The sequence below is a fragment of the Euleptes europaea genome, chromosome 1, assembly GCF_029931775.1.
Source record: "Euleptes europaea isolate rEulEur1 chromosome 1, rEulEur1.hap1, whole genome shotgun sequence".
Taxonomy (NCBI): Eukaryota; Metazoa; Chordata; class Lepidosauria; order Squamata; family Sphaerodactylidae; genus Euleptes; species Euleptes europaea.
In genome coordinates, this window is record NC_079312.1 from 172870577 (window position 1) to 172887996 (window position 17420).

Below are 17420 nucleotides of genomic sequence, written 5' to 3' on the forward strand. Positions count from 1 at the left end.
GGGGGGGGGTAAAGAGAGCCGTTACTCGCCAACCGTCGCCACCGGCTGCTCCGCTGAGGGAGACGTCGGGAAGGAGAGGGCGGGTCCCCGAGACTTTACGCCCCGCCTCCGTATGGGCCGGCCAGGCGGACCGCCGCCTGTGACGTCGACAATGGCTGCCGTCCGATTGGTCGCCTCCTCTGAGACACTGGCTCGCCGCGCCACCTCGCCCTGCCGTCTCGGGAAGCGCCGTCTCTAAGACGCGCATGCGCCTTTAACTTTGTTGAAACTTTGAAAGATGTCCCGTTTGTGTTTTGCAGCCGCCCTTCCGGATTTAGCGAGTTTGGTACTCCTCCTCCACCCGTCGGGGAGGTATTTAAAAAAGGACACTACTAGTAAAAGGACACGTGGCTACTAGTTTAAATGGATACTAGTCATGATGCATACTTATTCTCTCCAGGATCAAAGGAGCATGCCCATTATCTGCAGGATGCTGCTGCTGCAGTCGTCTTGTTTGTGGGCTTCCTAAAGACACCTGGTTGGCCACTGTGGGAACAGACTGCTGGACTTGATGGGCCTTGGTCTGATCCAGCAGGGCTTTCCTTATGTTCCTAAGACACATAATGTTCCCAACTCTGGCCTGGAATATTCCTGGAGATGTAGGTAGGGTTGCCAAGTACAGGTTGGAGAAATTCCTGGAGATTTCGGGGGTAGAACCTCGGGAGGAGAGGGTTTAGGGAGAGGAGGGAGCTCAGTGGGTATAATGCCATAGGGCCCACCTTCCAAAGCAGCCATTTTCTCCTGGGAAACTGATCTGTCAACCTGGAGATCAGTTGAAATGCTAGATCTCCAGTCCCTACCTGGAGGTTGGCAACCCAGTGGTAAGGCAGAACGGGGTAGAATTGCATGTCTTCCAGGGTACCTGATCTCTGTAGTCTGGGCCTTGCCTTTAATTTTAGGTGAATTCCAGACCCCCATGTAAAAGTTGGAAGCAGCCCACTGATTTCCTTCTAGGCATTTGTGGATTACCACCTGAAGCTCTGCCCAGATTTCTGCTCGGCCGCGTTTAAACCCTCCTGGAACTCCTAACCTGTCAATTGATGTAGGTCTGAGGTCCACTCACGTCATCTGATGCTGAAACCCTCATCATCTACCCAACATCCAGCGTGGTGAACCCAATTTGATTCCCCATTCCTGCACATGAAGCCTGCTGGGGTGACCTTGGGCTAGTCACAGTTCTCTCAGAACTCTCTCAGCCCCACCTATCTCACAAGGTGTCTGTTGTGGGGAGGGGGAGGCGATTGTAAGCCGGTTTGAGTCTCCTTAAAAGGTAGAGAAAGTTGGCATATAAAAACCAACTCTTTTTCTTCATCCCTACACAAATATCTTCCCCTCTACCATTCTTGCTGTTCTTTTTCTCTCCCCCCCCTTCAACTGACTCCATGGTATAGATAAACAGCATGTTGGTATCCAGCGACAGGACTGAACGAAACTTCTGCTTAAGGGCTGCTTAAGCATTACTAACTCCTTGCATTTGCTTTGATTCCTATCAGTCAGCTTTCTCCAGTTATACTGCTAAATCCCTATTTGCCATCTTCATTCCTTGGCGCTGGAGTCAGTCGCTGACAAAAAGACCCTTAAAATAGCGTGGTGGTCTAAGGCCAGGTTTGGGGCATGTCCCCTCCTACCCAGGAGTCAAACCCCAAGTCACCAGCAGCACCTGCCAGGACAGGAGTCAGATGGTGGAAAAGTGGGTTTCTCTCTTATGCTTGGCTGTTTTGGAAGATTCCAAGACTGGTTTTGGAACGCAGGCTCGCTCAAAAAACATGTACAGACCAGATATATGAACGGCAGGGATCTAAACAGCCACTACCAAGCATTCGAAGTGGAACATAATAGGAGCCAGCGTGGTGGTTTGGAGCAGTGGACTTTAATCTGGAGAACCGGGTTTGATTCCCCACTCCTCCACATGAGCGGCAGAGGCTAATCTGGTGAACTGGATTTGTTTCCCCACTCTTACACACAAAGCCATCTGGGTGACCTTGGGCAAGTTACAGCTCTGTTAGAGCTCTCTCAGCCCCACCTACCTCACAGGGTGTCTGTTGTGGGGAGGGGAAGGTAATTGTAAACCGGTTTGAGTCTCCCTTAAGTGGTAGAGAAAGTCGGCATATAAAAACCAACTCTTCTTCTTCTTGCTGCTAATGCAACCCACCAGGTTTATACTAGAAACGCTGTAAGGCAATCCCAAGAAAAGATATGACCAAGTGTCATCCGCCTTCTCAATAATCAAGACCAACTGGAGGAAATGTTGTAATCTCTTGCTATGTTCCTCATGTATTTCACTGAACTTTACAACAGGTGAGATTAGGAAGAGGCATTTCTTTTTAATTAAAGTATCGTCAGGCATGGATCTGACTCACAGTACAGAAAGTGTTTATATATACCCACCACCATTGAGGTGTGGCGCAATGATTCCAACTTTCCCCAGAAGTTTAATTCAAGGGGGGCAAGAACGCCACCTACCCAGACACTTAAGTCAGGCAGCAGAGGGGCACACGTGCGGCAGAAACAGTGTCAGAAGTCAATCAGGAACAGAGCGGCCAACTTTCCATCCGGAAGCTGAAGGTGCAGATGGCTGTGCCTGGGGAAGCATGAGCAGTTTCCGAGCTGGAGAGTTTTCCAATCCCTGGAAAGTCTTCGATCCTGAAAAAGGAGACCAAAAAGAAAATAAATCCCATTACTTATTCCCACATACCTCCCTGCTTAATTGAAAAGCAAAGCAGAGAGCAAATTCATTCATCTACAAGTTTCCACCTGTGCAGAAGAACACCTGCCATTCTGAAAAGCCTAATTATCAAGCAAGGCATTATTCTTCAAGGGCTGAGCTGGTCTCCTCCCTACACTACCACTTGCTTTCTAAGCACAGAACCCCATTGGTTAATCCCAGTCCAATTTGCCTTCTATACCTCATTATTCCTTTCTGGCTAGGGTCAACAATTTGCCTTCTGTATCTCATTATTCCTTTCTGGCTAGGGTCAAGAGCTGACGAGTGTGGGTAAAATGCCGTCAAGTCGCAACCGACTTATGGCAACCCAGTAGGGTTTTCAAGGCAAGGGACTAACACAGGCGGTTTGCCATTGCCTGCCTCTTCATAGCGACCCTGGTATTCCTTGGTGGTCTCCCATCCAAGTGCTAGCCATGGCTGACCCTGCTTAGCTTCTGAGAGATCTGACAAGATCAGGCTAGCCTGGGCCATCCATGTCAGGGCCTAGAACTTACAGAGTAAGCCATGTCTATTCATCACTGAACACAGCAGGAGGGTTTCTCCCTGATCCCCTGTAGCTTGAATACTTCCATTGATATAGAAAAGCATTGGTCTCAATTACCGCGTTATCCTTTGGCTGTGTGGTTATAAAGAGGCAAACTGGAAGGGAAACTTTTGTGATGCTGGAAAAGGAATTTGTTCAGAAACGTGGGCTATTACACTCTTAGCACAATGCTCTCAAGGGTGACTTGTGGACAAAACAGTACTCTGAACAAGACCCAGCCGGTAAAACCAATGGTTTCTTAAGCAGTTCAACCCAAGTAAACTGAGCAGGGGCAAACAGGAAATATAAAAGAAGGAGTGGGGAGACACAATGTACATTACCAAGGGGAGAAAGCACTAGCAGGCTAGTGACTTGGTGAGCTTTCCACCAAGACAACGCTATCACTCCCAAATGGTACTATACAAGTGGTACTGAACAATTCACAGCATACACACAGCTTTAAGATACTAAGGAAATATGTACGATTTAAGAACTTCATATGAAACTCACTGATGAGTAATATAGTAAACAGCCAAATAAGAGGATCGGGTTCAAATGACTTAGGAACTTGGTTATCAGCCCCCCCAGCAAAGTATTTGATGTAATAAAGTTGAACAGCTCTAGCACCAAGGAAACAATGACAAAGGATAAAGAAGTGGGGAGTCTTTGTCTCCCCACCCCCCGCAATGGCACTGCTTACAGAATTATGCTTGACTTTTCAGAATTATCAAATATTGCAATAACATAAGTCTCGATGAGAAAGGCAGATAAAAGTATCATCAACCCCAGCACCTCCTACCCTATTCAACAACACAGTTGAAGGGGCCCACCTGTAACACCCCCTTGCTGCCCCCTTGCCTCTTAGTGTCCCCCTAGGTAATCCCACCGCCCCCCAGAGGATGGTACTGCACACTTTGGGAACCACTGCTCTAGGCTGATCCCACATTAAGCAGGGGGTTGGAGTAGACAGCCTGTATGGCCCCTTCCAACTCTATGGGCAAAAACGCATGGTCGCTTTATCCTCCTTTAAACCCTGTTTCAGCTAAGATTCAGCCAGGATCGAATGTAAGCGTTTCACCTAACGTGTGTTCGATCCTGGCTAAAACAGGGATTAAAGGAGGAAAAAGTGACCGTGTGTTTTCAACCTATGATTCTATGAAATACCTTCATATCTCACGTGCCTTGATTAGTGGATTCCAAATGTGTACGTTTAACAAGTAAACACTCCCACAATTTCCATATGCACATATATTTTTCTCTGTATGCCAGGGATCCCCCAATGTGATGCCTGTGGGCACCATATCACCCGCTGACATCTTTGCTGGCACCCACCAAGTGTTTTTAGAAAGCAGGCAGGGCCAGGTGGGAAACGTGCAGGTTTTAAAAACCTCGCTTACCAAGTTGCTCTGATAACTTCTGGAGATGCTGCATATTGTCTTCCATGAAGGTTTGCAACACATTTACAGCCTGGTGGATTTCATCCAGCTGAAGACAAGCAAAATATTTTAATATTGAAAAAACAACGAGGCAATCTTAAATGTCACCAGTGACATCAGCTTCCTTGGATGAAAGCCAACCAATGTGGACGTTGCTAGAACAATTCCTCACAACTTCACAGCAACGGCAAGCAATTCAGAAGCCACCTTCTCCCTAGGTAGCCAGCTCCAACTATCACTTGCCTTCCTTCTGACTAAGAACTTATCCAGCAAAAACTCCCAGCTACCAGGCCTTTTAAAGTAGATCATATGAATTGACTGGACTTGGTAGACACTCTGGTGTTTCTGCAAAATCTATATGGTAGAAGCTGTTTTACCATAGAGTTTTTGCCCAAATACCAGAGCATCCATGTGCCACTGGCGACGTGATGACGTCACTTCCGGTGTGCAGTGGAAGTGATGTTGGCGCATCACCGGCAACAGAGGCCTAAGCCTCAGTTTGCTGCTGGTAAATCCCCCACCAGCCAGCTGAACAGCGCCAGGGTAGGGCCCCCAAAACAGGGGATCCCCCACCCATGGCGGAGGTCTGGAAACCCTACTCCATACAGAGGAGGAGGAAGAAGAGTTGTTTTTTATATGCCGACTTTATCTCCCACTTAAGGAAGAATCAAACCAGCTTACCTTACCTTCCCCTCCCCACAACAGACGCCCTGTGAGGGAGGTGGGGCTGAGAGAGCTGTGACTGGCCCAAGGTCACCCAGCTGGCTTCATGTGGCAGAGTGGGGAAACCAACCCAGTTCACCAGATTAGTCTCCGCCGCTCATGTGGATGAGTGGGGAATCAAACCTGGTTCTCCAGATCAGACTCCACCGGTCCAAACCACCGCTCTTAACCGCTACACCATGCTGGCTCTCACAACCATCGGACAAAGAACTTTGACTAATGAAAACTTGTATCTTGGAAAATGCTCTTGGCCTTCAAAGTGCTACTGGACTTGAAATTGGTTCCTCTCTCCTTGTGACTCTGCCTTTCAGTGCCAACAGTCCTGGTTCTCATTCCAGCCTCCATTACTCACCGCTAGTTCCATGGAGTCAAAGAGTTCTCCTTGAGAGTCCAGTATTTCCTGGTAGTCCGGCTTGGCTTGGAGCACGTGGGCCTGCGACGTTCCAAGATAGCTGACAGGCTCCTCCGGCGCCAGCCTCAGCTTGCACTGCTGTAGTTGGCTTTGAGAGAAAAGGAACAAGTTTCAACAGCAGCTGGTGCCTCTAGGGCCCCGCCTTGGACGGGGGACCCAGCAGCAGTGGCATCGGCCTGAGAGGTGATGTCAGGCCATGCCTGTCACTTCCTCCCACGCTGTCACCAGCTGGGAGCAAGACAGATTATAGAATGATAGAGTTGGAAGGGACTACCAAAGTCACCTAGTCCATCCCCCTGCATAATGCAGGAAATTCATAACTCCCCCCCACACTCCAGTGACCCCTACTTCATGCCCAGAAGATGGCCAAGATGCCCTCCCTCTCATCATCTGCTTAAGGTCATAGAATCAGCATTGCTGACAGATGGCGATCTAGCCTCTACTTAAAAACCTCCACGGTAGGAGAGCTTACCACCTCCCGAGGAAGCCTGTTCCATTGAGGAACCACTCTACCTGTTAGAAAGTTCTTCCTAATGTCTAGATGGAAACTGTTTGGATTTAATTTCAATCCGCTGGTTCTGGTCCGACCTTCTGGGGCAACAGAAAACAACTCTGCACCATTCTCTGTATGATTGTGGTGCCCCAAAGGAACTGGCCCTGGCTTTGATTGTTTAATGAGCTTCACATACATTATCTCAATAATCCTGAATAAATAGCAGCCTGAATAGCCCAGACTATCCAACATAACTAAGGTCAGCCATGGTTCATCTTTCTCCCAACACAATACAAAAAATGCTGAGCCTTGACAAAGATGCTAGCAATGGTTGGTACTGCAACCTTGCCGAAGCCGATTTCCTACACATGTGGTGGGGTTGTAGAAGAGCTAAGGCATACTGGAAGGAAGTGATCCAAATTATATCTAACAGTCTCAAAATAAATATTCCAGCAAATCCTGAGGCCATTTTACTACATTATATACCAGATATACAAAAAGATCTATGAGACATATTCCTTCATATGATAGCAGCTAGAAGAAGAAGAGTTGGTTTTTATATGCCGACTTTCTCTACCACTTAAGGGAGAATCAAACCAGCTTACAATCACCTTCCCTTTTCCTCCCCACAACAGACACCCTGTGAGGTAGGTGGGGCTGAGAGAGCTCTTAATAGAACTGTAACTTGCCCAAGGTCACCCAGCAGGCTTTACATGGAGGAGTGGGGAAACAAATCCAGTTCACCAGATTAGCCTCCACCGCTCGTGTAGAGGAGAGGGGAATCAAACCCGGTTCTCCAGCTCAGACTCCACCTAGATCAGACTCCAGCTAGAATTAACTTTATAAGATATTGGAAAGGAAACAAATTCCCGAATATAAAAAACTGAATAGATAAGGTTAAACAAACTTAATACATGTTTGTTTAACCTTATCTATCCAGTTTTTTATATCTGGGAATTTGTTTAAATGAACAAGGTGAATTAAGGTGACTTATTATAAAAATGATAAAGATATGGAAGATCTAGATGCTGTCTGGATCCCAGTAATCTCCAGAATGGGGAAAAAAACTTTCAAAAATCTAGAACGTGGAAAGGAAGACGAGTAATGTTTTTGCTGGCTTTAATACTAGCTGAGTTTGTTATCTTTTATTATTCTTATTTTTATCTGTAATAGTATGTAATGTTGAATGATATTTTTTGTTTCTTTTTCTTTCCCCCAGTTTTATGTATGTACATAATTTTATGTATGTAATAAATATGTGTGTTTTTTAAAGGTCAGCCATGGTTTCTACTTAGATGGGAAGTCCAGGGTTGCTATGCAGGGTTGCTGCGCATTGCTATGCACTGGCAAACCGCCTCTGCTCATCTCTTGCCTTGAAAGCCCCATGAGGTGAGTTCATGGGGTCGCCATGAGTCAGCTGTGACTTGATGGCACTTAACTGTTATTAATCTACAAAGCAAGTCAGAACCTCCATACATGCACACAGACACCATGTTGCAGATGAGCAGCTAAGGCCAAGAGAGTATGGCTTCCTTCAGTCCTATAAACCAGAACTCCGTGAAGAATGAATCATAGAATCATAGAGTTGGTACCACCAGGGTCATCTAGTCCAACCCCCTGCACAACACAGGAAACTCACAACTACCTCCCCTCCCACACACACACCCAGTGACCGGAAGATGGCCAAGATGCCTTCCCTCTCATCATCTGCCTAAGGTTACAGAATCAGCATTGCTGATCAAATCAAATCTATGCAAGTTATTTACGTGTACACATTTATATATAGCGAATGGATGGGAAAAGGCATAGAGTCATCGCATGGCAAGTTTCATTTATAGGGCAATTCTCTTAACCAATATATATATATATATATATATATATATATATATATATATATATATATATATATATATATATATATAATAGGTAGTGTCAAAGTTTAGAGAGCCTTGTTCCTTAATATACGTAATTAAATCTTGCTGACATTTAAAAAAAAACTGACGTATCAATGCACAATCCCTAATTCACACTTGTGACTGAAATGAACAAGCCCATCAATATATGACAAGATATCAAAACTCCTGACATGTGTATTAAAGGGGGAGAAGAAACATTAATAATTTATCTTCGTAAGGGTGAACGGCTAGCTAGGCACATCTCGCCTCCTGTAGAAAAACCTAAATACACAAAGTGTTGCTGTTACAGCCTCTGGAGTACTTCCACAGAGCTGTTCCAAGCTCTGACACTATATCTTCAGTTGGCTTGCCTCAAAATGGGAAGGATTAACAATCTAACCTTGATATTTCCTCGGCGCTCCCTTGGTAAGACCAAAGCAATTGATCCCAGGCTTGATTCTCTTCAGAGAGCCTGTGGAATGAATGGTAGAAAACCAGTTTCAAGGCATGACAGACAGTACAAAGTTATCTGAGAACCGAAGCTGGGTTTACGAATGCAGTGTGTGGAAGATTGTCTAGGATTTTGATTATTGGGCTGCAGAACGGCTATTGTTAAAGTATGCTTTTGCTCTGGGAGAGACATACAAGGTGGCTTTTTGTGTTGGAATGCTTCTGTTTAACTACCAAGGCCCGTCAGCACAGGCAGAATATGGTCACAAGTCCTTGCCATCCCTCCACGGTGCAACGTCCTTCTTCCCTTTTCCTGAAATTCAGATTCATACTTCAATGGTATTTCTAACACAGTCTAGGCCAGGGATCCCTAATCAAAAGAGTTTCCATCTAGACATTAGGAAGAACTTTCTAACAGAGCGGTTCCTCAGTGGAACAGGCTTCCTTGGGGGGTGGTAAGCTCTCCGTCCCTGGAGGTTTTGAAGCAGAGGCTAGATAGCCATCTGTTAGCAATGCTGATTCTATGACCTTAGGCAGACCATGAGAGGGAGGGCATCTTGGTCATCTTCTGGGCATGGAGTAGGGGTCACTGGGGGTGTGTGGGGGGGAGGTAGTTGTGAATTTCTTGCATTGTGCAGGGGGTTGGACTAGATGACCCCGGTAGTCCCTTCTAACTCTATGATTCTATTCTGATTCTAGTGTTTGTGAGTGCCATAGCACCCACCAACACCTTTCTTGGCACCCACCAAGTGTTTTTAGAAAGGAGGTGGGGCTCTTACCCAACAGGGCTCCTGACTGGCCACCGAAGATCGGATCGGCTACGCAAATGAAAGCAATGCTTTCAATGGTAGCCGCCACCAGTTGGTTTTATTCTCTAAACCCTCTTTCCCAGTGTTTTTAATGACCCCTGCCCGTCATCTTCCTCTGTGTCTACAGCTCTACCTCCTGCGGTACCGTGTCAGAATTCCAAAGGTTCAAAAGGGTTGGGGGTCCCTAATCTAGGAAACACTACTTAGACCACCTCTAGCCTAGGCCAGGGGTCCCCATCTTCTCTGAGCCTGTTGGCACGTTTTGGATGGGAGGGTCTGTGGCTCAGTAGTAGAGCATCTACTTGGTATGCGGAAGGTCCCAGCTTCAATCCCCGGCATCTCCAGTTAAAGGGACCAGGAAAGTAGGTGATGTGAAAGACCATAGCCTGAGACCCTGGAGAGCCGCTGCCGGTCTGAGTAGACAGCACTGACTTTGATGGACCGGGGGGCGGGGGGTCTGATTCAGTATAAGGCAGTTTCATGTGTTCATGTGACATGGCATGGTGGCCACAGCCACAAAATGGCTGCCACAGCTTACTTTCAGTCACACAGTAAAGATCTTTGTGCTGTGCCGGCAGCCTCTGCCAAAACAATGTTTTTTTAAAATCTGTGCAACCAATCAAACCCCCAACGGTCAATCAGAAGCCTTGCTGGGAAGCCCCAACCTGGCTCTGCCCACTCTCTAAAAACACTTGGCGGGTACTTGGGAAGATGTCGCTAGGCATCACCATGCCCCCAGGCATCACGGTGAGGACCCCTAACCTAGGCTAATGCTGAAAGGCATGAGTAGAGAAAATTCGCACAACAGGGGAACTAGATAAGCCCATGGCCCATTCCTCATTTCTTAGCCCTGGAGGAGACAGGCAGAGCTATGAGTGATTTAATGTCTCTTTAAGTAGAGGCCGTCTCTTAGCACATGTTCTTATGTTCATATCTGTAGAGGATTTATTATCTTAATGATTTCTCAGCACTCAGTTGTCTTCGTTTGCTGGCTGATTCCGTTTGGTAGCCTTCTGTGTTGAGGCTTTCAGAGACGTCAATAAAGTAAGTTGTTTTCTTTATGGGACGCCTGATTATTTTGTGAATACCTTCGAGGCCTTTATTTGAGGTCAGGACACTACACTATGTCTGCACTGGGCCCAAGCATTGCTACAGTACAGCCCTAGTGACTGAATACAAAACATCAGCATTCAAAGCAAAAGACATGGAGAGAACACACGCATGCACCTTTGGTAAGCCAGGACTAAATATCTGAAGTTTTATGGGGCATGACTGCAGAATTTTACTACACTACAAAGTTCTAAGGTATCCAGTGACCAACATCCCCGTGTTTAATTTCCTTAAATGTTCATAATATTACAAACACCAGCTGGTAGCTCATGCTTTCTCTTACCTGGCGATATTCTCCTTCAAGGTAGTCAGTGCTGCGTTTAAAGCAGGATCTGATGAATCGCTGAAATACAGAAAGCTTAAATCAGGGGTGTCAAACATAAGGCCGGGGGGGGGGCTGGATGTGCCCCCTTGAGAGCTCTTCTGGCCTACAAACCAGCTGAGGAAGCCCCCCCACCACTCTTGATTTGGGCTGGCGAGGCATGACCTGGCCCGACCAAGTGGCATTTATGTCACATCCAGCCCTCCTAACAATTGAATTTGACGCCCCTGGCTTAAACGGTTTTAACAGGAAGTCAGAGGAAAGCTTCCTAACTTCAGGGCATGGTCTGATCTGTTCTATCCTGCCTTCTTTAGAGGGCCACTTGCACAGTCTCCCTTCCAGATCCCAAGTGGGTTTCCTCCCGCACTTTAGCTTCAACAACGCTACGGCAGCAGGGTCAACTTTCTGACCATTCACTGGTCCCAAGGAGAAAGGGCAACGAATTAACTGCGCCCGTCCCATTTGAAGAAGTGAAAGTCAGGAAGGCAAGACAGAGTAGATATTGTTTTAATCGTAAGCATGCCAGAAAGTAGAGATTGTTTTAATCATTGACCAGAGTAACCAGTTCCAGTGCAAAAAGAGCACCTGTAAGCAAAGAGAATTTAGGCGTAGCTTAATTATAACTTTCGGCGTACCTTCAAAGCGGGCGTTAAATAATAAGCTACTGATAGAGTAACGGCCTTATCTTTACTAGACAGCAGATAAATTAAGTGGCAATCGTGAGAACTTACAGGAAAGTGTGACATCAACGGAGTAATAATAAAAGATCTTCTAGAAGAATATAAATCACAGCTGAATATAAAATGGGTGTTTCTGTCTTTGCCTTTTCAATGGGAAGACTCTCTCTTCAATTGGGGTATTTAAAAATCTGCCAATGAATTAATTGAGGGACCAGAGTAACCAACAGGAAGTAGTCATTACCCTTTGGGTTCTTCAAAGCATTTCTGAAGAGTTCCATCTAGGTCCAGCCTCTTAGTACAGAACCTCAGCTCTTCTGAAATCTCATGCACTGAAAGTGGAGGAAGGAACAAAAACCAGGGATTCGGAATCTAAGTTGCACCAACGCAGTAATGCTTACAGAAGCAAACTTCTGAATGCCCATGCTATGAGACCATGTCAAAGGGGAGGCCTTGACTGCTACGCCCTGTTTTTTGGCCCTGCAGGGCAGCTGAATGGCCACTGTGTGAAGCAGGATGCTGGAGTTGATGGACCGCTAGTCACTGTTCAGGTAAAAAGGTAAAGGTCCCCTGTGCAAGCACCGGGTCATTCCTGACCCATGGAGTGACGTCACAGCCCGACGTTTACTAGGCAGACTTTGTTTACGGGGTGGATTGCCATTGCCTTCCCCAGTCATCTTCCCTTTACCCCCAGCAAGCTGGGTACTCATTTTACCCACGTCAGAAGGATGGAAGGCTGAGTCAACCTTGAGCCGGCTACCTGAAACTGACTTCCGTTCGGATCGAACTCAGGTCGTGAGCAGAGCTTGGACTGCAGTACTGCAGCTTACCACTCTGTGCCACGGGGCTCATGTACTGCTCGGATAGACCCTAGAATATGGCTTAGAACACTCTACACTGTACAATGTGCAGAGGACTCCACAGCAGATACTAAGGTGATCCTTAGCAGATAAACAAGTTCACATGAAAAGCATTTCTAGAAGATTGACAAGATGAAACAGGCTAGGTGTAGTGGGTAAGAGCGGCAGACTCTAATCTGGAGAACCGGGTTTGATTCCCCACGCCTCCACATGAGGGGCAGACTCTAATCTGGTGAACTGGGTTGGACTAGATGACCCCAGTGGTCCCTTCCAACTCTATGATTCTATGAGTTAGATTTGAGTCAAGTAGGTCCTACTGGACTTGAATCTTGGTTCTTCTACTGCAGACCATCACAACTACCCAACTGCGCCAGAAAAGATTATCAAGAACTTAAGAAAGCAAGTTTAAAGAAAAAAAGCGGAGGGTTATGGCGGAAGGAAAGGCAAGTTCTTTGAATGGGCTATACAGCCCATTCACCTAACCAAATCATCAACTTGGAGGCAGCCATGACGGATTCTTAAGACTGCTATGTCCCAGTTTCCTAACAGGCTCCGTTTCAACTCAAACCGACGCTGACCCAACCCTTACAACACTCTTTCTGCTATGCTACTACGGCAGAACACAGCAGACCTACCTTTCCGTTCAAAGGTTTCGGGATTAAACCCTTCAGTGTGTTTTAAGGAATCCTTAAACTTCTGGGCAGCGTACTGCAGGGATGGAGAGAAGATAGAGACTTATTTAGGAGCATTTAGCTTTTACATTATTCACAAGGCCCCCAACACGGACAAGTCATACAATTGTTAAGAGCAAATAGAGAGGAACGGGGAGGTCCCAAAGATCAGAAGAAGGGACCCAGAAGCTAAATATCATGCAGATTTCTCAACACATTGGCTTGTAATCGGGATGGTGAATGCTTAAGGACCCACACCAGACAGCAGTCTGATCCTGCTTAAAACCTATTGGTCATTCGAGCAGAATCATTAAAGCAAAATAACAAACTTCACACACACAGCGTTCAAACAGGCTCAAAGTGTATGCCAAGGATTCAGTCCTGGACAGTGCATGATAAAGAAGACAGCAATCTGAGAGCCTGAAGCTGTATAAGATTACCTCTTCTCAGGTGGGGAGGCCTTTTAAATAAAATTGGTGCCATGTAGCAACCGGTGGTTCAGTTTATGTGACAACAGCTCTCTTTTGGATTTTGTATGCAACACTTCAGCTAGCTGTGATAGGATTTCCTTTTGAAAACAACCTTATAAAAGTCAAACTGTGCAAAATTCTCCCACGCCAGGATGGTCCAACGGCCTTATAAATTGCTTTAAGGGGCCCTGCTGTGGGCCGCCAGTTGGCCACCCCTGGTCTACATTTTCAGCAGCCTGCTTGAAACATCTAGGCTGGGTGGGGTTTTTTTCTCTCTCCTGGTGCAGGTATTTATTGTTTGAGCCTGGCCACGGGTGCAAGCCTAAGGCAATAGCCTAGGGGCTTTTTGCCTGTGGATTACAGCCCACCACTATGGCCAGTTTGTGGCCATCAACTCAGGATGACTTATCTACTTGTTTTTAAAACCATGTTTGCAAGTTAGTTTAAAGCGGTAGTTCCCAAACGTTTCGGGCCGCCGCCCCCTTGGTTCCGCAAACTCAACCTCAGCGCCCCCTCCCCTATTCCTATAAAAAGCATTATTCAAAATAGGGGTTTGCATGACTCACTAAAGAAGATAATAGCAATACAATTTCAAAACAGTAACAACTAATTGCACATCTATTCAAAATCAAATTAAAACTTTTTAGTTGAAATTTCTTCAACAAAACTGATTAACTTGATCCAGTGGTACCAGCTCTTCAAAGTCTGGAAAAAAATGCTGATAGTTTCCACCAAATTTGCCAGCATGGTGTCATAGCTTGATCTATTGTAAATTAGTGAACAACACAGTTGAAGGGGCCCCCCTGTAGCGCCCCCCTGTTGCCCCCTTGCCTCTTAGTGCCCCCCTAGGTAATCCCACTGCCCCCCAGGGGTGGTACTGCCCACTTTGGGAACCACTGGTTTAAAGTATATTTTTTGTAAGCGACTTTGGGTCCCTTCTGGGGAGAACAGGACAAAAATATACTGAATCAATAAATTAAAAACCGTAAACAATATTCATGATGCAGTAGCTCCAGTCTCAAAACAGATACTAACATATACATCCACAGGGAAGTGCGGAACGAACACAGTTAGATTTTGAAGTCCTGCGTTTATCAGTCAGCTTTTTATCAAGCGCCAGGGCAACTTAAAAGACTCGGTACTAAAACCGCATGTAACTATGGAAGCCAAGCATATTGGGGTTTTAAAGCAAAAGCATGTGGCAGAATATAACCAGTAAAGAGCAGGAAGGCTAGGCCAGGGAGCACCTGAAATTCCCAACCTTACCCGAAAACTGGAAAGGAGAAGTTGTGCCATCCGGTCCTTTTCTGGCAAGTCCAGGCTGATGGCTCTACTCAGTTCTGAAAATTAAGCAAAATTCTGCTGGGATTCCTGGGCTATTAGCTGGACATTTTAACTTCCCGTTTTAGAAGTAGTTCTGGCGGTGCAAGTGAAGCTGACAGTCTCCTGTCCAAAAGATAACTGGGCGCTGATCTGTCAGTTTGCTCTCCCCAAAAACATGTTTCCGAGTTATATCTTCATATCAACTGCATGCTTGTAGGTATCTGAATAATTCCACAGTATGCTCAAGGTGTTTACTGCTGCCTTTGAGTAGTATTTCTGCTTCTCCTGTCCCTAGAACGTCGTCTCTGCCGGAGACAGATCAATGACATCATCTTCAGGATTAATGGGAAGGGACCCCTGGAGTCTTTCCAACAGATTTTAATTATTTTCACTCCACCATCACACTAAGCTGGGGGACTACAACAGACAGGGGTTTGCTTTCTGGATACCTCGCTGCAAAATAACAGCTTGCCATTTCCAGATAATGGCAGATAATACTGGGAGATGTTCAAACACAATATGTAAGAAGTGTGTGTGTAGTGCTTTAACATCGCCTCACTTTGGGCTGTGTCCTTACTGGCCTGAAGAGAGTGGAGCTTATGTAGCTTGCATGGCTTTTTGCTACACATACTGAAAGGTGGAGGTCAATGGGCCAGTGCGCTGTTCTCATGAAAAGTTAATTTTGGACAGTAAAGCAGTAGTGCAGGGTACTCTCTTCCTTTGTATTCCTATCTACCCTTCCTGGGATCTAGGATAAGAATGTGCTGTTAGACTAGTTCTTTCTGTTATATAACACGAGTTTACATAATTGAGCCCTAGCTGTGCGAATCTTTGCTCTCCTCCCCCTACATTCTTTGCCCCTTGTAAGTCATTACTGTGTCCATCCATACATTAACCACGGATGCACAAAAGATGCAACACTTCAAAGATGTGTCCTTAATAAACCAGAGACTGTAATCCTAATTTTTGAAGGGGTTATGTGGAGACCAGATTCACATTACTGTCGAACCTTCGCAGAGCAAATACAACAGGAAACCACTGAGATCAGTACAAAGGGAAAGGGTGGGGTGGAGTCAGTTCTCAGACAGGGGAGATCATCTCAGGGCTGGTTCTAAGCCTCATATCATCTTGGCAAGGAACCAGAGTTATATTCCCTCTGAATCTTTCAGAAGTCTCAATCAAGTTATGCAAACAAGTTAGTGGGAAAAGAGTCCCATTCAATGGAAGCTTCTGATCCTGTATAAGCCTGTTTTACAGCTACGTAAATTTAAGGGTTGTTCATTTGGGATTCGAAGAAGAGTTGGTTTTTATATGCCGACTTTCTCTACCACTTAAGGCAGAATCAAACCAGCTTACAATCACCTTCCCCTCCCCACAACAGACACCCTGTGAGGTAGATGGGGCTGAGGGAGCTCTAAGAGAGCTGAGACTGGCCCAAGGTCACCCAGCTGGCTTCATATGTAAGTGTGGGGAAACAAATCCAGTTCACCAGATTAGCCTCCGCTGCTCATGTGGAGGAGTGGGGAATCAAACTTGGTTCTCCAGATCAGACTCCACCGCTCCAGATCAGACTCCACCGCTTTGGACCTCGAGAGCTTTGCCTACCTGGTTCTTAGCCAGCTTAATCATCAAGGTGATGGGAAACCTACCAGTGATATCTGAGTGTAGAGGCGGCAGAGACCTCCGGCGATTAGCGTCCTGTTTCACACTGCGGCGGCTCAAGGACGGACGTGAGGCTCGTGGGCTAGGGAGCTGCCCCAAGGAAACGTTAAATGAAGCAGAAGCCTTCCCAACTTCAGGACTCGGTCTGTGAGGACATGCTGTCTTAGGGCTGGGGCCACAATCCTCAGCCTCCGTGGGACTGGGAAGTTTACACTGTTTTTTCTTGCTAGTCCCGGAGGGAGTGGTCCTCGGGTCAACCTGAGCATCAGATTTGGAACTAGCTATTCCCTCTGAGCTGGGAAAACACGCCGCTTCCATTTTCTCCCAGCTGAGGGGATCCTCTGAAAGAAAGAGAAATACTGCTCTGAGTTCCAAATTAACCCAAAGCAAATCAACCCACTGACTCAGGAATCTAGTGGGACACAAAAAAGTGTTTTCCTTTTAAAGGTCCCAATAGACCGGCCTTGCAAGGAGGAAGAGAGTAAAATAAATAAGTTTTAAAAAGTCTAATCATGCACAATAGCAAAATGTATAGTGTATACTCAGATGTCGAAAGAACATTTTGACCCCCCACTGAAAAAAAAGGGCAGCAGAACACAGATATTTAACAAAATTATATTTTCTACAGCCAAGGGGAAATATGTAATTAAGGGAGGGGGCTGTTGTCACACTCCTTGAAGTTCCCAAAGGTTTTTTATTTTATTTCTCTATTCAATCTCCATGCTACTTGCTAAAGTACGTTTCAGGCCGGGGCTAAGCAAATTGGTATAACCTGGTTCAGAATCAAACTTTTCTTCAATATGCCTTTTATTTAATGGTC

The 17420-nt window shown here is 46.1% G+C and overlaps 1 protein-coding gene across 1 annotated transcript; it reads right to left on the reverse strand.

Annotated features, from left to right (window-relative positions):
* Positions 1–21: 21 nt before the first annotated feature.
* On the reverse strand, positions 22–16918 carry DSN1 (DSN1 component of MIS12 kinetochore complex). Its single transcript, XM_056849620.1, has 10 exons — positions 16588–16918; positions 14882–14955; positions 13110–13182; positions 11859–11946; positions 10899–10958; positions 8647–8718; positions 5799–5946; positions 4685–4772; positions 2585–2682; positions 22–234 (listed from the first exon to the last, which is right to left on the reverse strand). The coding sequence occupies exons 1-10, from the start codon at positions 16916–16918 to the stop codon at positions 22–24; spliced, it is 1245 nt and encodes a 414-aa protein (XP_056705598.1).
* Between the last annotated feature and the right edge of the window lie 502 nt (positions 16919–17420).

Coding starts and splice junctions, on each gene's coding strand:
- DSN1 (XM_056849620.1), bottom strand. CDS start 16,918: ATGGAAGCGGCGTGTTTTCCCAGCTCAGAGGGAATAGCTAGTTCCAAA. Junction 11,947..13,109: donor CGAAACCTTTGAACGGAAAG/GTAGGTCTGCTG, acceptor CTCCACTTTCAG/TGCATGAGATTTCAGAAGAG. Junction 8,719..10,898: donor TTGAAGGAGAATATCGCCAG/GTAAGAGAAAGC, acceptor TTCATTCCACAG/GCTCTCTGAAGAGAATCAAG.